The following is a 21649-nucleotide window of genomic DNA, read 5'->3' on the forward strand; positions in this document are numbered from 1 at the left end:
GAGTTTCTGCATCGTAAAGTGCCCATCTTTGTGTGTCGACCACACGGCTCGTAAAATTCCAGGAATTCCACTTTTGAACGTTTACCTGACAAGCTTGGCGTCTGGAGTTTTGAACTTACTTCGGTAGTTGGCCCCCACCGGGTTAGGGATCTGCTCTGGTTGCACTAATATCACACTTATACATGTTATGTATTGTTTATATGTATCATTCATATGTATCATTCATATGTATCATTCATACGTATCATTAATATACAACATATGTGTCACTATGTAAAGTAAGCTTTAGGAACTATCGAGTAGATGAATGGCCTGCATATATCTGAAGAATATCCACGTGGATGCAAGGGTTGTAAATTCCTTTTTAGGGAGGTTGTGGCTGAAAATACGGAGGCCCACTCTATGAAACAAGAAAAAGTAGGATAATTACTCCGTACAAGTTATTAAACGAGAAAAGAACTAAAAATGGAAAATGATGAATCCTTTCATTTGATTTTAGGACTATTGCCTGGCTTAGTGGTATTCGTTAGTTTCCATTAGCCGAAAATTACGGAGTACATAGGTACTAATTGTACTTCGTTACCATCTCCAAAAGGGCCTCATTCACCTCCTTTGGATTGGTGGCGTTCAAGTAATGGGCACCTCCTTCAATCATCACAAGTTTAGCCTCCACAGACGAGGTAAAACGCTTAATGTGCTCTGCAGGAACGATCGTTCCGAAAGGAGTGTCTTCAGTTCCCTTATCGATTCGTTAATGCACAAATCATCTATATCAGTAGACTGGGGACTCACCTGTAGCCAATAAACAGGACATTTGATATCCCCGATCCGGAGCAGGAGCCCATCCCTCTCCAATAGGCAATTGAGCGCCATTCGAACCTTTTTCCGGCCCTCATCACCCTTATACACTTCCTTCAATGTCTGAGTCCAGAATGCAGATCTCGTTTCAGTGGCAGCGGCACCAAAGCCGATTCCCCCCACCAGTCCGCACCAGACGTCATCCACAACGAAGTCGGGTGTAGCCGAGGAGCTGGTCCACTTCTCAAAGAACACCGTGAGATTGGCAGCAGGATCCCAACAGCCCTTGGACCGAGAATCCGAGGATTCATAATCCATGGAGGTTCCGAGGGGCATAAGACCGAGAATCTAGTAATATATTAATACTATTGGTTTGGCTTGGCTTGGGGCATAATCAGCAGTTCATTGACCCTAGGGCTTGGACCTACCCTCTCTGGGGCTAGGAGGGCCATCCTAGTCACGATCCATCCACCCTGACTTGTCCCCAGCACAAAGGCTTTCTGAATCCCAAAGTGGTCCATGACCTGTAAGGCCATGTGTGCAGAATCCCAGTACGTAAAGTGTTCCGAGGGAGAACTGGTCGAGCCATGGCCTAATGGCTCAATAGCCAGAAGATTCATGGCATCAGTCAAAGCCTCATTGTTGAATTGATCATGGTAGAGAGACACCGTCATGCACATCGAATTCATAAGCACACATGTCGGCTTGGAAGGATCATAATGGTTCTTAGAGAAGGCGTACCCAGCCTTGATGCCACCAAGGTGTGGAACTTCGACAGTTTGCGGCGCAGCCATTTCGTAATAACCAGTGGTCTTCGGGCTGAATATTTGATTTATCCACGGAGTACGGCGGACTTTGGAGGGAAAAGGAAGTCAATATGCTAGGGGAGTTAGCCGAGTTAGCCCCTCCATACTCCGTATGGAGCATGTAAATCCCGAGACTTGTGCAACGCCCTCGGTATTTCGTCCCAAATTAGCGATTGATCTCCAATTGACCGTCTTGTGGAGTCGTTTGGGCAGACGGTTTGTCAGGATTTGCTTGGCTTAAGACCAATATACCTAGGTACTCCCGGGGTCCGTACTAAAGCTGCCGGGTGGTGGGGCCGGACGCTGTCTGAGATATTACTGGTACATCCACCTTCCAGAAAACGATGCATTATTCGTGTATTGAGGTATTTGTGACGGATATCGCCACATTTAGGGGTTTTTGATACGAAATTGAAGTTGCGAATAATGTCGTGCAACCAAAAGTGCTTAGGAAATACGTTTGACCGATACATTTTAACGCTGATGATCGCCAATCAATGCTTAGGTACGGAGTATGTTGTAGATAGATCTCACCCCCCGGTTTCGAGGAGTTCATCTGATAGAGCATCTGCTTACCCCTTACGCGCGGGGAGCGAACAATGGACGGAATGTTTCTTGGCCTGTAGACCTTGGCGGAGCTGTACTCCGTGCGTGACTATCTAGGTAGCTCGGCGAACTCCTGGCCCGGCGAACAAAATATTACCTAAGCAGGAATTTTCAATATCAAACAAGACAAACACCTTTCATCATTGCATCCCAGCTTGACGGAAGCTCAAAGCACTTTGATCATCATTGCCAGCCATAATGGGAACAGCTAAGGCCCGCGCTCCTCCAAGGACACCTGCAACTCCAACACAGCCCGTGGAGACCTCACGGTACCTTCCCGAGAAGACCTTTATCATCGACAATGGCGCCTATATGATAAAAGCCGGCTACGCTTCTCATGCCTCGGCCTCCGACGAAAGCATTTCCGGCTGCTCATCGATACCCAATGCTCTCGTTAAGACACGCGATAACAAGATCGTCATCGGTGCACAGTTAGCCACAGTTAACGACTGGAATGAGGCGATGTTCCGGCGCCCGGTGGAGAAGGGATATGTTGTGAACTGGGAAGCCGAGAGAGAGATTTGGGACCAGTCTTTCTTTGATGGGAAGGTAACGGCTCGGAATAAGAGTTATCACATCGCGGATCCGGAAGACACTACCCTTGTGCTTACTGAGGCACCGAACGCCTTGCCAATCTTACAACGGCACGCTGATGAGATGGTTATGGAGGAATGGGGATTTGGGGGATATGCGAGATGTTTGGGTACGGTAGTCGGATGACTTGGTGCCGCATATGATGCCGTACTGACTCGAGGTCTTTAGGTCCAACCCTTAACGCATGGAACGAAATCCACTCTCTCTTCGGCGATCCTGTCTCTAATACATCCGACGCATCTATCTTGCCCGCAGATTGCTTACTCGTCGTTGATTCTGGCTACTCGCACACCACAGTGACGCCGGTTTACAAAGGCCAAGCTCTTCAACGCGGAATCCGAAGACTCGATCTTGGAGGCAAGCACCTTACAAATTATCTGAAGGAGATCGTGTCAATGAGACAATACAACATGGTGGACGAAACGTATATTATGAACGAAGTCAAAGAGGCGGTCTGCTATGTCAGCAATGACTTTTCTGGTGATTTGGAAAAAGCGTGGAAAAGTGGCCAAAAGCGCCAGGGTGGCCCCGAAGAGGGAATCGTGTTGGACTATGTGCTTCCAGACCCGAATGCAAACAAGAAGGGCTTCATTCGACCGCATGACCATCTTCTGCATGCCAAAAAGAAGAAAGGGGCAGTTTCCGGGCTTAGCGCGGAGGTGTTGTCGGAGGATGTACTGGTGCTGGGTAATGAGCGCTTTACTGTCCCGGAGCTTCTATTCACCCCCGGAGATATTGGCATGAAGTCAGCCGGCGTACCCGATATGATTCTTCAAAGTTTGTCGGTTCTGCCTACTGGCCTGCACTCCGCCTTTTTGGCGAATGTTCTCGTTGTCGGAGGAAATGCTTTGATTCCGGGATTCATGGAAAGACTGTGAGTTCTCGGGAGTCAATTGGTTGAAGTTTCTACTGACAAACTACCTTATTACAGAGAAACCGAATTGCGACAGATTGCCTCTGCTGAATGTGTCGTGAGAGTACGCCGGGCTAAGGAGTGAGTGGTCATCCCATCTGGTTATCTTTGCCTTTGAAAGTACTAATATTAATAGCCCTGTTCACTCAACATGGCTAGGAGGCACTCGCCTTGCAGCGAACAGAGAGGAACTCAGCAAAGTATCCATCACTCGCCAAGAATATCAAGAATACGGGTCAGGATGGGCTGTTCGACGATTTGCCGGCCTTGTGTAAGGTCCCAATCGCTGTTGGATTAAGTATGGGAGTTTTAACGATGGCCGAAATAGACAGCGTTTGCATTTAGTGATACCCTAGTTTTCAATGTCTGTGGTCAATGTACAAAATATTTTGGAACGCGTATATAAAAGTTTTCAAGGCTAGAACGCCGTACTCCTCACATTACGATGTGATTATTCGCTCTAATTCTGGAATAAGCTGTGTTTTTACCTGTTTGGGAAATTCCCAGATCCATGGATCCACGGCTGCTGTTCACGTTCACCTCTAGGTACCTAATGTTTGGGCTATTAACTTAAGCACTTGGAAGACATCTCTATCATTGTCGCGATCCAATGGAATAAAGGAGAGACCCAAGAAGAGTTGGTCTCGCCAAAGCCCTCTTAATGCGCTGACTACAAGACAGCAACCTAAGATGTAGCCGTCATCCCCGAATTAGCTATGGGCTCTTCAGGAACAAGAATAGAAATAGCGTTTCCCCATCCATGGCTATATGTTAGATCCATATATGGCCGAAAGATGAAGCGCACCCTGCGCTTGTACATAAGAGGACGTCTTTCTGCCCTAGTCTCTTAGATCTGGTCATGCACTTTGTCCCTCTTCGAAGGGCCCAGTACCAAATCCCCCAAGTCTATACCGAATCCACGACAGAATGCCTAAGAGCCGCTCGTCCATACAAAAACTCTTAGACTACTTGGAGCGAGTATTCGTATCCAAGAAAGTTAGCGAGGAAGTGGGCCAGTCAGTAAAGCACAAAGCCAATCGAAGCCAATTAGAAGCAATGCACTAACTCTTCACAGATGCACTAGCTGCTTCCGAAAGGTCCCAACGAGCAACTTATTAACTGCTCCTTGTGCACACCAATACTGCCCCTCGTGCCTCCGACGAATGTCCTCAACAGCCTTGAAGAACCCGGACATGTTCCCGGCAAAATGTTGTTTTCAAGAGATCCCCACCAAAGCACTCGTCGAGGTGATGAGTCCTCGAAACAGAAAGCGTTATATCCTTCGATGGGAGGAGAATAACATCCCTCCTCTAGAGCGCTTGTACTGTCCTCGGGCGAGGTGTAGCCGATGGATTCCCCCAAAGAGCACAGAGACACGGCTAGGATACCGTGTCTGTCCTCATTGCCGGGCAAAGGTTTGCTCCAAGTGTGGAGACTTATTCCATCTCGGTTGGTCATGTAGCAGAGACTCTGAGATAAAGGCGATGCTGCAACTGGCAAAGGACAATAATTGGCAAAGATGTTCCAATTGTCTGTATTTGGTTGAGAAGGTGGATGGATGTAACCACATCGTTTGCAGGTGTGGGCATCGATTTTGGTATGTTCATGTTGTGCACGCCCTAGGCAAAAAGTTAACGCTAATCGGAAAATAAGTTATCTTTGTGGCCAACGCGGCCGTTGCGGATGTCCTGCACGTGGCGAAGATGAAGACCTGGATACAGATGGGGATATTGATGTCAATACGCTGGCCGCTACAATGGAGCAGGGAGAATCGGCGGGTGAACCTTCTTGGTAGGAGGGTGAGGCTTAGAGAATGGATCAGGGCGGGTAACCAATATTTATTTTCAGCAAATCGCGATCTAGATTAATATGATGCAGGAAGGGTATCTTGATCGAAATGCTTATTCTCCATCCGGGACGCGCACAGCAACTAGTAGTCGTAGAAACCCTTGCCGCTCTTCTTACCAAGCCAGCCAGCGTCCACCATGCGACGCAGAAGACCAGCAGGTCTGTACTTGCTGTCACCAGTGTCCTGGTGAAGAACGTTCATGATTGCAAGGCATGTGTCGAGGCCAATGAAATCAGCCAAGACGAGGGGGCCCATGGGCACGTTGGTGCCCGTTTTCATGATGTTGTCAATGTCCTCACGTTGACCAACCCCAGTCTCCAGACAAATCACGGCTTCGTTAATGTAAGGCATCAAGATACGGTTGGCGAGGAAGCCAGGTGTGTCGGCAGACACGGAGGCCACCTTACCCATCCGCTGGACAAAGGCAATGGCAGTGTCCATGGTCTCCTGGGATGTTTGGAGCCCGCGGATAATCTCAACACCCTTCTGGATGGGAACAGGGTTCATGAAGTGGGTTGAGATCACCCGGGAGGAAGCCTGAAGGTCGGTGGGGTCCGCGCTGGTGGCAGCAGCAATCTTGGTGATGGAGATGGAGGAGGTGTTTGTTGCGAGGATGGCATGCTTCGGAGCGATCTGGGCCAAGCTAGCAAATATCTTTGTCTTCAGATCTGGGATCTCAGGCACAGCCTCGATGACGAAGTCAACTGCGGAGAGACCGTCGAGCGTCAAACTTGTAGTAATTAGCCCGCGAGCTTCATCAGCTGCCTCCCGAGTGAGACGCTGCTTTGCTACATCCTTTTCAAGAAGTTTATCTATTATCCAATGCCAAGTCAGACAATTCCAGGCCATTGCAGTAAAGTAAACCGGAGCTCGGCATACCGGCAAACTTGAGGCCCTTATCCAAAGAGGCCTGCGAAGTGTCGACGAGAGTTACCGGGACATTTGCTTTCTGTGCAGCGACGAGGGCAATTCCCAATCCCTGAAAAGTGTGAGACTTGCAGCGTGGTTGTATATTCCGAGTTACACACCATTTGGCCCGCACCGACAACGCCCAGTGACTTGACCTCGGCTGCCCGGACTGCAGAGGTTGAGCAGAAGTTTCGGGCCACCGTAGGGCCTCTGCGAAGGGAAACAAAGCGAAGAGTAGAGGTAAGCATGGTTGCAGTGGTTTCCGGAGCTATGGAGAAAAATGGACAAAAAGTAGTGAAGAATGTAAGTGCGAAGAAGCAAGTCAAGTATACTGCTATGACTTCACGTGCTTTCGGACGTCATCGTATGGCGGTTAGCAGTGGCCATTCAAGCATATATTCCACCGCCTTATATATAGGCCAGCCACGTGCTCGATCATTTCTCTATCGAAGTGCTTTGACCTCATGTATGATATTTTAGACTCATGAGCATAGAGCAAAGCTGAGAATATAAGCTGAGTAGAAATTATGGGGCTGTCTGCTATCCATATAGTTCAGAAGAAGGGCCGAAGAATATTGAATTCCGAAGGTTTAAGTACTCTAGGAACCCAACAATCCTGGAAGTGATTTTGATAAAATTCTAGTGAGCAATCATAGTTCTTGCAACAGCTAGTCTTGGCTAGATTGTGTTGAAAATTCAGCTTCAAAGGCATCCCAGGTGGTAGATCGAAAATGATTATGATTGTTTGTCGATCAAGAAACAGAGCACTCGATCAAACTATCACAATAGTATGCGTCCTTTTCAAGAAACAATAAGTTCAAAGGGGTCCCTAGGTAACTCTACTCAGATCTACTCGGTATAGATCTGACATTTCATTTTGCCATATACTGCGAAGTGGCCGTAGATACGCGGCGTAAGCGTGTCGGTTATCTTCGGCACTTTGGCGGCATCCAGTTTCTCCGAACCGCCGAAGCCGAACACGCGTCGACGCGTTCCCATTCAACTCGATTCGGGAAGGAATTGATGGGGTATCAAACTAGCCCACCATGGATGAAGAGGTTGTTCCTCTAGGACACGACGTGCAAGTTGTGGACCCAGACGTGCGCAACTATGTTTACGGCCTGGTTACTGCTGTGAGTTCACTTCAACTTTCTCCTTAGCCCGGTTCTGGGTCAATTCACTGATACGCTTGGTTATCTAGCTTGGAGGATTCAATGGCGAAAATGCCGACCAATACGTGCTCGGAGACGATGCGCTGGCATGTCTACGCGACATTAAACGCTGGTTGAAATTGTACGATGAAAAAAATAACCGGATGGACGTTGCGCGATGTCTTGGGGAGGCCAACTTGATCAATGGTGATCTGCTTCCGATCCTCTCGCTCTGGTGGGCTAGTGGACAGAACAGCAAGCATATGACCAGGATTGCACTGGCGTGCTTGGAACTTCTTGTTCCCCTAACATGGCCCGTGGAGTTCCATAGCCAAATGACAGTAAACCACCATCGTCATACCCCCTACATCCAACAGACACAGGTGCAATACAAGCGAGGTATCCTCAGATCTGGGGGATTGAATCTCCTTCGCGCAGTCATTCGAATTTCTCTCCCAAGCATGGCGACCCCTCGAATCCGAACGTGGAACCCGAGACGAAGGAATCCTCAAGTTGATGTTGTACTTGCTGCGGAACATTGCGATTATATCCCCCAATACCAGACTTGCGGCAGAAGGCGACGAGGAGGAGACATCCAGATCGGCAACGATCAACGCCTTCCATGAGCAAGATGCATTTGCACTTCTCCTCACTATGTGCTCCAATGTCGGCGAAGACTTCAACCTTCAAGATATTCCTCTGATGGAGACCCTTTTCCATATCGTCAAGGGTGTCAATGTTGAGAAGTTGTTTATGGACGATGAGCAGAGGACGGCTAAGCGAACCGACGAACTCAGCGACCTACTGAAAAAGGAATCGTTAGTACGGAGAGAATACGCAAAGAATGCACCTACACGCCATGGACGATTCGGTACAATGATCTGGGTCAAGCGAGACGATGCGAAGGTCTCTACTGTCTCTGGACAAGGCGTCTTGCGCGACGACCAGACCACACTACAAAAGATGGACGAGAGTAAAAAGTGGAATAAGCCTCGGCCTCGCCGCAGACAAGAAGATGTGGTCCAAAACAATAACTTCAACATGCCAGCCCACCTTAATTCCGAGGCAACTAAGAACCTGAGGACGTTTGTGGAGGAGTTTTTGGATTCTGGGTTCAATCCTTTATTCACCCATGTTCGAAAAGCAATCGAGCGTGAAGCTGAGCGTGTGATACCGATCAATCATCGCCAATTCTTCTATACGGTCGGTTGGTTCTTGGAAGCAGAGCGCGTACGACGGGCTCGACAGCTCCGCCACCGGACGGCTCAGAATGGAGGAAGAACCAAAGATATTGATCCCGATAGCTATGGTCTGGTTGCTGGCGTCCTGAACCAAGAGACGTTCATTTCTTTGAACCGGGCTATGCAGAGTAGCCTGGACAACAAGGAATGGGAAGACCTCAATGCCCAGATGCATTGCTTCACCCAGATTCTGTTGACTGTCCAGGAAATGGCACTGTCACCGCTCGAAGAAGATCAGGAAATTGCGGAGAATATCCAAAACCGAATTTTCTATGAAGAAACCACCCATGACCGGATCCTTACTATTGTGCGCGGATACAAAGACCAAGGCTTTGGTTACTTAGATGCCTGCACAGAGTTAGCCCATGTGTTCCTGCGGATGCTGGAGCGCTATTCCAAAGACAACGTCGACATGCAAATCCGTTCCCGGCGAAAGGCCAGGAGAAGGCAAAAAAAGGCTGCTCAAGTTGCCGAGCAAGAGGGAGAAGATGACGACGAGGAGCGTGACTCTGAAGATGAAGACATGGAGGAAGCCGCCCAGGTCACTAAAGAACGCAGCTTTGACTTCAAGCGATTCTCAGCCAAGTTCTGCAACCAAAGCTGCGTGGACACCTTTATTGCGTTCACAGGATTCTACCGAGAGCTTAACTCTGAGCAGCTTAAACGCGCCCACCGCTATTTCTACCGGATTGCATTCAAGCAGGAGATGACTGTTTTGCTGTTTCGTGTGGATATTATCAGCCTTTTCTACCGAATGATTAAAGGTCCAGGCTCCATGGACCCAAACATGTCTGTATTTAAGGAATGGGAGGAATTGGTCCGGCAAGTCATTCGACGACTCGTCAAGAAGCTCGATCAACGCCCCGCCTTGGTCACTGAATTGCTGTTCAGCAAGATCAACTCCACTGTCTACTACCTCGAATATGGACACGAAAAGCAGACGATCTCCACCTATAAGCGTCCACCACCGGAGCTTGTGATTACATCGACGGATGCGACGACGAAGGAAGCGAAACTCCACATCGTGATTGGTGCTCTTGTTCTCGATGGTAGAGCAGATCTGGTAACATGGATCAAGGATGTCTTGAGCTCCGCAGCCTCCGAAAGAGAGGACTGGGAAACCCAAGAAGAAGTCCGTCGTGCCGAGAACCCCGAGACTATCAGCGTTCCCAATCCGATGATAAGTATGTTCCCCTAACACCCTCCTTGTTTCTCAATCGATGCTAATAATGAAACAGCTGTCAAAGGTAAGAATGAGTTCGTTCAGAATGCCATGTTCTCGAACGCAAAGTTACGTCTGCTCATGACAGTCGTCGGATTCGAGCGACTCGGCGTTGAAGATGTGCATGGTGCCTCTTGGGTCGTTCCAGCCTCTCTCAAGTCCGACGACTTGCGTGAAACAATTTCTGCAATCCTGAAAGCCCTCCAGACCCCGTTCTCCGGAGATGGCAATGATGATCCTCGCAAGTATCTCCAACCAAAGAACAGAGGAAGCGGTCGCGGAAACATGACCCAAGGCACACTGAATGTCAACTTCGGGTCAGAGTCCGAGGGCGAGGACATTCCAGATGGTCCCTTATTCCCGGCGAATCCGCGATCAAAGTCTAGTGCGCTGGATGACCTCAAAAAGAAGCGTAAGAAGAAGCAGAAGGCCACTACAGAAAGGGAGCCGCTGGACGACGAAACCCTAGAAGCGCGACGCGATGCACGTCTGTCAAACGCACTTTCTCGCCAAGCGAAGATCAAGAGTGATCTATTCATCCATGCCAGTGACGAAGAAAGCGACGAGGAAGCCGACAAAGAGTTCTTCCGGCTCGAAGAAGAGCGGCGAATTAAGCAGGCAAAAGAAATCAAGAAGGCCTTGCTCACTGGGACCGTCGAATCATCAAGCAAGGGCAAAGGGAAGAAGTCTGCCGCCCGCAAGCGAATCAGCGATACTGGCACGTCTGCGGCCGCAAAATCCAAGCGACAACGCCGTGATTCTGGCTCTGCTGCTAGCGGTGCTGAGAGTGATGCTGATGGCGATATTCTCATGGCAGAACTCGACGCTCAATCGTCTCATTCCCAGCAGGGTATTTCTACTAGCCATGGCGCTAGAGAGAACGAAGACACCCCTCTCACATCGGGTGAGGATGACCTTACCTTTGATGATGATTTCGCCTTCACTGGAGATCGCCCGAGCAAGCTCCAATCTACGGAGCCTAAGGCTGTAGATGATGACGAGGAAGAGCCTGTGGCTCCCGCCAGGAGACGTATGCGCGGTGGATTTGTAATTGAGAGTGACTCTGAATAGTGGGTTCACTTCATATTTGTGACATGTTTTCGATTATGATGACCTGATGAGGCGTTTGGCATTGAGATGGAAAAGGAATTGGATAGCATCGGATACCTAAGCCCAATGAGAACAATTTTACGACTTAATATTTCCTTTCTGGCCTGGTGGGATATCTGCCAAGGATGTCACAAAGCCAAGGCTGCGTGATGAAGCAAAGGGAGAAAAATACGAGCTTCCCCACACTTGACATCTGTCTCAACCGCCGTGAAAACTCATCCAAAGCAATTTCGGCTCCTACTGTCTTCTAAGATGGCTCCTGATAGCAAGACTCTAACAGCAGCGTGCCACTGCCAAAGCATACACTTCGCTATAACAATTCCTGCAGACGCCCTTCCCCTCAAAGTCCACATATGCCACTGCAGCATCTGTCGCTACACACATGGCACACCGTGTATTTTCCACGCCCCGCTACCAGCAGGGGTAGCACCGCAGTTCATCGCTCCATCCAGCATAGACAAACTGACACCCTACAACCACGCTGAGTCCCAGGCAGCGCGGCATTTCTGCAGTACGTGCGGCTGCCACATGGGTGATAGATCACACGATGACGGGAGCTGGGTGATATCTACGGCTGTCTTCACTGAGCCAAACCAGGGTCTATGGGAGATGCGCACACATGCTTTTACGACCTCCTCGCTTGATGGAGGACTTTCGGCCATGTTCTCGCACGTTGATGGCCGTCAGCTTGACGTCTTTAACCTGGAGGCGTCACTGGATACTATCAAGGCTACCAGAACCGAGGCTGAGGAATTGCGCGCTGAATGCCACTGCGGTGGCGTTTCGTTCTCTATCGCTCGTCCTAGAAAGGAATTCCTCGATAGTCCTGCGAGCGAGGGATGGGTTTTGTCAAGAGATACGACCAAGTGGCTTGCGCTTCTTGATCTCTGTGATGACTGTCGTCTGGTCGATGGGTCGAATGTCATAGCTTGGATGTTCATTCCGGTTGATCACATATCCCCTTCTCCACCGGGAGATTTGATTATCGGGTCGTTGAAGAGTTACAAGTCTAGTGAAGAGGTACTACGGACATTCTGTGGGACGTGTGGCGCAACGGTGTTTTATAGCTGTACTGACCGGCCGGGGATAGTTGATGTGGCGGTTGGAATTTTGCGCGCACCAGAGGGGGTGATGGCTGAGAATTGGGCATTGTGGAGGGGGAGAATTAGTTCGGAGGATGATGGATTGAAGTATGATCCTGACTTTAGTAGGGCGTTGATTGAGGGGTTGAAGGTATGGGGGAGTAGGAAGGGTATGCCGGAGGATTTTGTTCTCCCGCGAGTGTAGAGAACCATCAGATGTCCAGCAAATGCCGTACAACATAGATATTCCGTTTCGATAATTCGATTATTCTAAAGACATGGTCCTTTCCGAATGTAGCGTGATGTTTTGACGATGAGTCAAAGCGAAAAGTGGGGGGATCTTTCAACTATAAAACCCCGACATCCCCGTTGATCTCCGCACGAACATCCAATCTATACCTAGGTAAATATCCTAAACATGACTCACCTTAAATTCGTCACCCTCGATGTCTTCACATCAACACCTTACTTCGGAAACCCGCTAGCAGTAGTTTTCCTTCCAGATGACGACTCAACCGCTCTCACCCAGAGCCAGAAGCAAACCATCGCACGGGAATTCAATCTATCGGAGAGTATTTTCGTGCACCCAGTACGCGAGAAGAGCAAGCGCACCATCGACATCTTCACTACAGACTGCGAAATCCCCTTCGCAGGCCATCCCACCATTGGCGCAGCCTCCTGGTTCCTGAGCCACTCAGTCGACCCCGCTGATGGCGATGGCGTCACCACCCTCGCGACCAAGTCCGGCGATATCCCCATCTCTGTCCAGAATCGCGAGGCCAAATACGTTGCTGCGCAGGTTGCGCACAATACGCGCATCCATACTGCGCGGTTTAGCTTGAAGGAGCTGGTGACGCTGCACCCGACGCTGTCGCCGTTTTTTACACGACCAGATGTTACTTTCCCGCTCTTTTCCATTGTCAATGGGATGAGTCAGTTGTTTATTGAGCTTCCTTCGCTTGAGGCGTTGGCTGCTGTTACGCCTGCAACCGGCGGTGAGCTGGTTTCTGCTGATTATCTTGATGAGGGGTGGAGGTCTGGGTTGATCTGTGTGTACTTCATTGTTCGAGATGTTGAGGATAGCGTCACGAAGAAGAAGGTCATTCGGTCCAGGACGATACTGGGAACCCTGGAAGATCCAGCTACTGGCAGTGCGGCTAGTGGGCTGGCGGCGTACCTAACACTCACGGAGGGCAAGGCTGGTCAGAATTATCAATACCATGTTGTGCAGGGTGTTGAAATGGGCCGCCGCAGTGACATTGGTGTTGGGGTTACGTTGGATGGCGACAAGATGGTTGAACAGGTTGTGCTGACAGGCACTGCTGTTAGCGTGTCTGAGGGAAAGGTGCTGGTTCCTGCTCACTGAATAAAATAACAACCAAGAGCTTTAATGAGTCATATCGCAATACTTTTCTATCATATCATGTAATAATCCGTCAAATTTTTGGGGATATCCTTTAATCCCACATACCGACTTCGCCCTTTACGACCATACCTCTTTCATTCTTCGAGACCCCCCCCAAAAAAACGGGCTTCGCTAAAATTGCCCGAGAAGTGGTATGGTGATGGTGAGCGAGGGAGCATATAAAACCTTGGAACTTGCTTTCAACGGACATTTCTCAGGCCAATCTGTTCATCAATCCTTACAATCCGAGCTTGTTCTTTTCGATTTGTATTTTGTCAGAGATATCGGAGATAGAGACAAGCCCTGGCTAAAGTATCATCTCAATTGATTCTAAAAATCTGGTCACTCTCTTCTTACCAGCCCGATCATGTCTCTCTAAGCGCCCGCATCAATGGAGGTGCACTGGAATTAACACACACGCCGATTGTCTACTCGGCACTACTCACGGGAGTCAGAAAAATGGAAAGGCAACGCTTCAAATTAAGGTAGCAGCCACACGGATTTGCTCCCCGTAACTTTGTGGACGAAAATTGCGCAAATAAAATTATTATACAGAGTGTCACGGAGGTTCTAAAGGGAGTGACATTTTTAAAATCTACTTGTAAATCTAGTGCTGCGCCACAGCCTGTGATCATTTCTCTTTCGATTCCCCGTGAGGCTGAAAGCTGACTGTGACGTGCGCTTGAGTCATGTTAGGCTGCAGACTGCCCGATTTGACTACATTTATAATTCTACATAGATAGCCAATTTTGTAAGTCCGAACGGTTTGAATATCTGTATTGTATTCTTAAATTTGCACATAAATGGCGAAACTATCTTCAGAGCCTGACCTGGAACCCAAACTCCATCGGTATACACGACGCAGAGAATTACGCGCCAAACCAAAAGGTGTCCGACGGGCAATATCAAAGGCACACCATGTACAGGAGACACGTTTCATCGAGCCCCGGGAGCATGAAGAGTCTCCCCTTTTCAAGAGGTATGAACTCTTACACAATATCAGAATTTCTACTCTTAACATTAAGATCCAAGGTTCTTCTCCCTTCCACAAGAAATAAGAAATATCATTTACCGCAAACTTCTCGTCCAGCCATGCAAATTTGACCTGTGCCACTCCAGCCCATGCAAAATGTCTATGTGCCGTATAAGACCCGGCCCAGATCCACACCCACATCCCTGGAACAGAGAAGGTCCCCAATGTGCAAACTGCCATAGCTACGTCTGGAAACAGCCGCAGGTCCCGATCTTCCAATCCCCAGCACGAAGCCAGTGGGCGCAGCCGCATAAAAATGCCTATCTTTGTGACAATTGCTACTGGGACCTGAATGGAAGCGCGGAAGGGATTCCGTGCATGAGATCTCTACCATGCCTATGTGGAAGGCGTGGGAACTTAGCCATTCTGCTCGCCAGCAAGGGGTTCTGGAACGACGCTGCACCCATCTTCTGGACGGAGAACTGGTTCGCCTTCGAGGATCCCTCTCTCCTAACGGGGTTCTTGACTGCTATTCGTCCACAGGTGAGATCGTGGCTAAGACGGATATCGTTTATGCCTATTCATGCTTACCACCATGATGAACATCCCAGTACGTTTTCACAGTGGCGGGATCCGATTTGGAACGGATGGGACGATATTAAGAGCTGCTGGAATTTACTGAGGCAGTGTGAGGGACTGACAGAGCTGGAGCTTGACGTGGTGTTTTTGACGCGCAAGGAATGGGCTCAGGCTATCCGACTAATTTGTGTCAAGAGGAAAGTTGCCTTCTTCCGTCATTTGGACCCAGGGGCGATGAAATATTTGTTTGAAGAGCCAACGAGCTTTGTGTGGGAGTCGCATGCTCGGAGGAAACGATTCGACTCGCCCACGACTGCTTTGCTTGTTTCTAGCATGACTGGTAACAGAGCTATAAAAAGGAAAGCCCTGATAAATCATTACTCTGAGAATACACTACATCAAATATGTGGTGGCTACGGGGTGGAGTTCACCGAGAAGATGATCGAGGGCCGAAGATGGAATTCATGATAGCGTGTGTCAAGGACGGCGCTTTCCGTCACTTATCAACTTCAAAGCTTCTTTTCCTCAACCAACTCTCTCAACACTTTGATTGTCCCCTCAACCGCCATCTGGCTCATCTTCTTCTCCTTCTCGAGCAAGGCTGCCAGCTCCACCTTGGAGACACCGGGGTGTCTCCATTCGAAGATATACGTCATGTAGAGTTCCCCATTAGCTCCTTGACTAATCACATTGCTGATCTTGCTTCCACCCGGCTGCTCGAAGTCTACCCGGGTAGACTCAAAAGCTGTGACAGTCTCTTGCACTGTTTTCTGGGTTTCGCGGAAGAGGACTTCGCGAACGGTGACGGGGTTTCCGGTTGATGGGTCGACGGAGTCACTAATAACCTTCGTAGATTGGATGGCTCCTGGAACAAATGTCTCTGCAGAACGGATCTTCAAGAGCAGGCCATTCCAGATTTGTTCAGAGGTGAGAACGGGTGTGGCGCCTGGTGGGTTGATCGGGGCGGTGAAGGCAATGTTGTTGGTTGAGGGCATTTTGGGAGGATATGAAAGGAAATTGCCTCAATGATTTGATCAATTATTTAAGGGATTTTGATCAGGGATTTTGTCTAGACTTGAGCCTCTTTTATATTTCCGGGGCTGCGAACAGCAATGACGAAACCGATAAAGCCGATAAGGTTAATAAGCTCGGCGTTACGGCGGCCCGGGCCCCGATGAGCCGGATTTCTAATATTTCTGCCTTAAGCGTCAGGCCTTAAATTTGTCCAATCTGAATCTGTGTTTGTGTCTCAATTAGGCACAGGGCTCGGAGTTAAGAAACAACTCGAATTTAAGCCCCCAAATTGTAAATATGCCGAAATTCTCGAAGCCATTGTACATACGCCCCCCGCTGCCAATTAATGAACTATGTGAATATATGCCTCGGTGATGCCTTTCATCGTGGTTATTATAGCTTACACATATAGGCTGTCGCGTGGCCCTCACTCATGTCCCTGAGGCCTCCACCTGTATAAAGTCGCTAGATATTCATTCGCCCAGCCCGTTCTTGCACATGTTTAAACAATCCTTTAGAGGAAGACTATCACTCGTTCTAATTAAATTCTGTTGCTGACAGTTGCTTTAACGTCTATATCGAGCTGTAATTTAAGTTATCAATTGAAATATAAACCAACCTCTCCTTACGCGGTATTATACATAGATTAGCAAGAAGCTTTTGGGCACTTCGTGTTTGGTGCTGCAATCAATAGTGGAACGTCAAAATAATGAGAGACATAATGACTGGAAGACGCGCATCGGGCCTCAAACGAAGAATCTGGAAAGGAGAAAAGAAGCAATACATTTGAGTATGATTAAATCATTATATGATAGCCTGAACAATTACCAGGTACGTTGTTCAAGATGGACATAAGATGAATCGAATTGAGAAAAAAAGAAACCCCGAGTCCGGTCGGACATTTCGCTCAGCCGAGCCGCCCAATCCGGTAATCATCGGATACCTATATCGGACTTCCCCATTTTGATAATGTAGTACCATGCGGCGAGGTATAGATATAAATATCAGTGAGCTAGAATATGAGAGCCATAAGACCAAGAAACTTTCAGAAACCATAATCCTCACTTCCAGCGTACAAACATAATGACCGATTTCAAGACCGACGACTCCAAGGCTCCGTCCTACACCGTCGATTCAGTCGACTTGGATGATGCCGAGAAACAAGAGCTAAAACAGTGAGTCTTTGAGAGTCCACACCCCCACAACTTCAATTCGGTTTGGAAGGCGCAAGCTGCTAACCAAAGCCCGATTAGTACCAGCCCGATGGTGGATTGCCTAACCCACGGGCCCAGCCAAGTCCCGCTTCTGGATTCCGAATTGCAGAAACCACAGGCAAAAGATATAATACGCGCACTAGCCACAGCATTGAATGATATTGCCGATGAGAAGAAGTGCACCAAGTGCACGGTGGAAAATATCTCGACTCTGATCACAGGCCACGTCCGGGATCTCAGAGCGGCGAAGCGGAGTGGAATGTGGTCTAAAGAAGACAAGAAGGCTCTCAAAGTGGAGATTAAAGGTCTTCTCAAGCCAGTCAAGAAGGATGTGAAGAGCTTGTGGAAAGCGAATTACTGACTCTATTCGTTGTCTTGGGATCCGGTTGGCGAGTGGGCAGGTGTACACTACAATAATTTCATTTTGCGCGTTTCGTTTTCAACGGTTATCAGACAGAGAGAGAAAGAAATGCAATTTTCATACCTGGGAATAATGTATCTTATACTATAATTGGAGACTATCCACGTGCAAAGTGGCCATTTGAATTCCGCTACATATACGAGATGGATCACTTTCCCTTTCCACAAGGCGGTCCTTCGGGGAGGTTTACGCTCCAATAGCACCGATTCGCTCGTTCGCAAGGTCTTGGTTCATGTCCAATTCTTTTGGCCAGCGTGCTGTGTGTATTAGTTCCTTTTTACTATTGCACTATACCTTTGGTCTCTATTTCCTGAACCTACCATTTATCCCAAGTATCCTCTTAAACCCTGCCTGCCTGAGGCCCTTACAACTTTGGGCCCGAAAGGTTAGTGAATTAGCAAATTAGCAATAGCGTTTAAAATTGACCGGTTTTGTGCGCTTGCTTCTCGCCCCTAGTTCCCCGCATCTCGTGGACCGACCCGTCTGCTCTGGAATCATCGTGCACAAACACAACACATCAGTAACCTTATGATCGGCGTTAGGGCTGAAGCGATAACCCCGAGATACGTCCTAATGGGGATATCTGATCTCCGAGAATTGCCTAATGGGATTAACATCTCGGAAGGGTCAATGATAAGGTGACAACTCCGAGAGACGGCCGAATGGGGAAATAGCCCAATATACGAAGCTCATATGTATAAAGGGGATTTCAAAATGAATTTAGTTCTTCATGTGTCTCTTCAATTCATTTCTGATCAATCTCACCGTGGAAAATCAACATGGCCGACAAGACCAGCCAGGAGTCTCCTCTCCCTCAAGAAATTATTCCGCAGGAAAAGCCCACTGGTGGACCATCCCCACCTCCGAATGGCGGTACAATAGCATGGGTCAATGTGCTTGGCAGCTTTATGCTGTACTTCAACACCTGGGGCATCCTGAACACCTTTGGCGCCTATCAAACCTACTATGAGTCCGGTGCTCTCTTCCACTCCAGCTCGTCCGACATCTCCTGGGTGGGCTCAATTGCCGCATTCATGTTGTTGTTTGTCGGCGTTTTTGTTGGACCCATCTACGACCGCGGCTACCTTCGAACACTCCTCATTGTGGGGTCTTTCATGGTTGTCTTCGGGCACATGATGCTGAGTCTGTGCTCCGAATTTTGGCAAGTTGTATTGGCACAGGGATTCGTCGTCGGAATTGGAACAGGTTGCCTATTCGTTCCATGTGTCGCCATTATCCCTCAATACTTCACGACTAAGATGGGCGCTGCAATGGGCGCTGCCGCTTCGGGCTCCGCACTCGGCGGTGTCATATACCCCATTGTTCTGTATCGACTCATCAATGAAATCGGCTTCCCCTGGGCAGTGCGCGTTATAGGATTCATCGCACTGGGCACACTGCTCATTCCAATTAGCATCGTGCGTCTGCGCGTTAAACCACCGAAAGTGCGCGCCATGATCGATCCTTCCGCATTCAAGGACCCGGCTTATCTGGCTTTCGTGTTCACCTCGCTCATTGCGTACATGGGCCTGTTCGTTATCCTTTTTTACTTGTCCTTCTTCTCTGAGGCAACTCGTATCACGGACAGCAGTCTAGCCTTCTACATGGTGCCCATCTTCAACGCAGCTTCGGTATTTGGTCGTACAGTCCCGAACAAGCTCGCCGACCGCTTTGGTCCCTTTAATCTTCTTGTTCCTGCGGCCTTATCCTCTGGGCTGTTGATGTTCTGCATGACGGCGGTGCACTCAAAGTCCGCGGTTATTGTCATGGCGGTACTATCCGGGTTCATGAGTGGTGCGCTGATCGGACTGCCGCCTATGTGTCTGGCTATTCTGACGGCGGACAAGTCGAAGCTGGGCACTCGTGTTGGCATGGGGTATGCGATCATTGCGCTGGGTGTGCTGGCCAGTGGTCCCAGCAGCGGTGCAATTCTCAGGAACGGTGGTGCGTCGCTTGATTGGCACAGTTTGTGGGTGTTCGGAGGTGTTCCGACCTGTGTGTCGGGACTAGGCTACGCGGCGATTAGGGTCTACAAGTATGGGCCAAAATTCAACATCAAGGCGTGATAACCGAGTTTGGCCATACAGAAGAACCATACTGCTTGATTTAGCAGATTCCATACAGCCTCAACCATGAGATTAATAATTAATACCAACTAAAACTGATCCCTTAATTTCCCATTTCTCTCCAACACAGATCTGGGTGTCCGTGCCAGTGAATGCACATGAATACGTTACCAATGGAGGTAATATGATGCAGGAAAGGACTGTTGGATACTGTCGAAGTGCATTTCTTTATGAATACAAACTTGGATCTTGAATGCCATGCCTTCGACGGATTTGGGGAGGTAGCCGTTATTGTGGAGCACATTCGGCGGAGGCTGATGGAGACAATCGAGGAAGAGGCGGAGAAGTTAGGTCTTTGAGTTGGTCCAAGGTTGTATCCTAGTGAGATTCTAGGTATCTTAAAGGCTCACCAGGGGTGTTATCTAGCTTGTTGTGCTACTTCATCTAGTTCAGTTTTGCTCTAACTATAAAGAAAGCATGACGCTGGATAGACAGTAGTGGTGCAGTGAAGCAAGACGCAAATTTAGGTTTACCTGACTCTAACTTAAACCCAGCTTTATACTGGAGAGAAATAGAATAAGATGTGATACATTGAATGATACACATTACTTGAGCACACTTGATATTTTGCTACATGGCACGCTTAAAAAGCCATCGGGATGTCTGAAAGTGCCCGAGGGGAATGCCTATGCTGTGCTACTGCTACTGTTTTTGTGTTATCTATCTACCTGACTATGTACTGAACTATATTGGTTATTCGTCGAGAACGTATGTAATTTGAAATCCTTGTCTCCGGTTACGGCACTCTCGTACGGAACTGAGGCTCACCAGAATGCCCTTGCTGCTGTCTTAAGGTTCGGATATTGAGGTAAGTTCAGTATTGAGCTCTATAATAATGATTCTCCTGATTCTGACTCCACAAAGCTCGGAGGAAATCAGTCAATGTAGCTACCAGCACACCCGGATATCTTGCTATCTGCCAGCCTCCATGTCCTCTATGTAATGCTGACTCGACATGAAACCTAGCTAGTGTGAAAGTGTTATGAACTCTCAGATGGACATGAAACGTCATACATCCAATTGTAAATGCAGTGTTCGAAAGGCAAGCACAATATAGCACATGATGCAACCTGGGACGTTTAGTATTCCTCCTATATCGAGTCCGAACAAAGCCTAGATAGAATGTTAACTACAACGTATGGATATCGTGCTTTTTCTAGGTTCGTGTCGGCTAATATCGTTACATATAGAGCCACTTTGCGTGTGTGAATGGTTCGGAACGGACATGTCAAAAGTGCCAAAACCTAGCACATATTCACAGATAAATAGTCTAGGATTTCTCAATGTCCCTTGGTTCGGTTCCCTCATATCCTTCTACCAAAATCAATTAAATCGAGGCTGTTTCCATTGTACGTTACCATCGAAAAGTCCAGGTTCAATCCCAAAAATGCGTTTCCTAGGTATCCTATCCCTCCTCGTTGCTGTGGCGTACGCTATGCCAATTGAAGAAGCCCCACCGGGCCCAGGAGCACCACCGGTATATATCACATAGTTCTATCGGAATGTTGGACATTTCAACGCTCACATCTCCCACAGTTCGATTGCATTGTATGTTACCGTCGAGCTCCACATACATTCAAGATAAACGCAGAGTTCAAGTATTAATGCCTATGGTTTGAATTAGCCCAACTTTTGG

At 48.5% G+C, this 21649-nt stretch overlaps 11 protein-coding genes across 11 annotated transcripts; 8 read left to right on the top strand and 3 right to left on the bottom strand.

Annotated features, from left to right (window-relative positions):
- Positions 1–565: 565 nt before the first annotated feature.
- On the bottom strand, positions 566–1592 carry N7519_010892 (alpha/beta fold hydrolase; the record flags this gene model as incomplete). The annotated part of the gene is made up of 3 exons (XM_057297665.1): positions 566–739; positions 793–1146; positions 1227–1592. 3 exons carry the CDS (start codon positions 1590–1592, stop codon positions 566–568), a joined length of 894 nt encoding a protein of 297 aa, XP_057145547.1.
- Positions 1593–2408: 816 nt separating this feature from the next.
- arp6 (actin family protein) lies at positions 2409–4006 on the top strand (the record flags this gene model as incomplete). Its single annotated transcript, XM_057297666.1, has 4 exons — positions 2409–2913; positions 2973–3678; positions 3736–3798; positions 3854–4006. 4 exons carry the CDS (start codon positions 2409–2411, stop codon positions 3990–3992), a joined length of 1413 nt encoding a protein of 470 aa, XP_057145548.1. The 3' UTR covers positions 3993–4006.
- A 638-nt stretch (positions 4007–4644) lies between these two features.
- N7519_010894 (BRcat and Rcat domain-containing protein) lies at positions 4645–5512 on the top strand (the record flags this gene model as incomplete). The annotated part of the gene is made up of 3 exons (XM_057297667.1): positions 4645–4733; positions 4793–5314; positions 5371–5512. The coding sequence occupies 3 exons, from the start codon at positions 4645–4647 to the stop codon at positions 5510–5512; spliced, it is 753 nt and encodes a 250-aa protein (XP_057145549.1).
- Positions 5513–5647: 135 nt separating this feature from the next.
- On the bottom strand, positions 5648–6723 carry N7519_010895 (3-hydroxyacyl-CoA dehydrogenase family protein; the record flags this gene model as incomplete). The annotated part of the gene is made up of 3 exons (XM_057297668.1): positions 5648–6378; positions 6446–6545; positions 6595–6723. 3 exons carry the CDS (start codon positions 6721–6723, stop codon positions 5648–5650), a joined length of 960 nt encoding a protein of 319 aa, XP_057145550.1.
- Positions 6724–7521: 798 nt separating this feature from the next.
- On the top strand, positions 7522–11160 carry tof1 (putative DNA repair protein (Tof1); the record flags this gene model as incomplete). Its single annotated transcript, XM_057297669.1, has 4 exons — positions 7522–7608; positions 7677–8025; positions 8087–10051; positions 10106–11160. 4 exons carry the CDS (start codon positions 7522–7524, stop codon positions 11158–11160), a joined length of 3456 nt encoding a protein of 1151 aa, XP_057145551.1.
- A 291-nt stretch (positions 11161–11451) lies between these two features.
- N7519_010897 (GFA family protein) lies at positions 11452–12486 on the top strand (the record flags this gene model as incomplete). The annotated part of the gene is made up of 1 exon (XM_057297670.1): positions 11452–12486. One exon carries the CDS (start codon positions 11452–11454, stop codon positions 12484–12486), a length of 1035 nt encoding a protein of 344 aa, XP_057145552.1.
- A 213-nt stretch (positions 12487–12699) lies between these two features.
- On the top strand, positions 12700–13647 carry N7519_010898 (PhzF family phenazine biosynthesis protein; the record flags this gene model as incomplete). The annotated part of the gene is made up of 1 exon (XM_057297671.1): positions 12700–13647. The coding sequence occupies one exon, from the start codon at positions 12700–12702 to the stop codon at positions 13645–13647; it is 948 nt and encodes a 315-aa protein (XP_057145553.1).
- A 1168-nt stretch (positions 13648–14815) lies between these two features.
- On the top strand, positions 14816–15706 carry N7519_010899 (uncharacterized protein; the record flags this gene model as incomplete). Its single annotated transcript, XM_057297672.1, has 2 exons — positions 14816–15202; positions 15284–15706. The coding sequence occupies 2 exons, from the start codon at positions 14816–14818 to the stop codon at positions 15704–15706; spliced, it is 810 nt and encodes a 269-aa protein (XP_057145554.1).
- Positions 15707–15747: 41 nt separating this feature from the next.
- Positions 15748–16233, bottom strand: N7519_010900 (SRPBCC family protein; the record flags this gene model as incomplete). The annotated part of the gene is made up of 1 exon (XM_057297673.1): positions 15748–16233. One exon carries the CDS (start codon positions 16231–16233, stop codon positions 15748–15750), a length of 486 nt encoding a protein of 161 aa, XP_057145555.1.
- A 1102-nt stretch (positions 16234–17335) lies between these two features.
- On the top strand, positions 17336–17827 carry N7519_010901 (uncharacterized protein; the record flags this gene model as incomplete). Its single annotated transcript, XM_057297674.1, has 2 exons — positions 17336–17427; positions 17506–17827. The coding sequence occupies 2 exons, from the start codon at positions 17336–17338 to the stop codon at positions 17825–17827; spliced, it is 414 nt and encodes a 137-aa protein (XP_057145556.1).
- Positions 17828–18666: 839 nt separating this feature from the next.
- On the top strand, positions 18667–19953 carry N7519_010902 (Major facilitator superfamily domain general substrate transporter; the record flags this gene model as incomplete). The annotated part of the gene is made up of 1 exon (XM_057297675.1): positions 18667–19953. The coding sequence occupies one exon, from the start codon at positions 18667–18669 to the stop codon at positions 19951–19953; it is 1287 nt and encodes a 428-aa protein (XP_057145557.1).
- Positions 19954–21649: the final 1696 nt, after the last annotated feature.

This window comes from Penicillium mononematosum (assembly GCF_028829835.1).
Source record: "Penicillium mononematosum strain IBT 11891 chromosome Unknown utg000005l:1.0-9366267.0:1.0-9372171.0, whole genome shotgun sequence".
Taxonomy (NCBI): domain Eukaryota; kingdom Fungi; phylum Ascomycota; class Eurotiomycetes; order Eurotiales; family Aspergillaceae; genus Penicillium; species Penicillium mononematosum.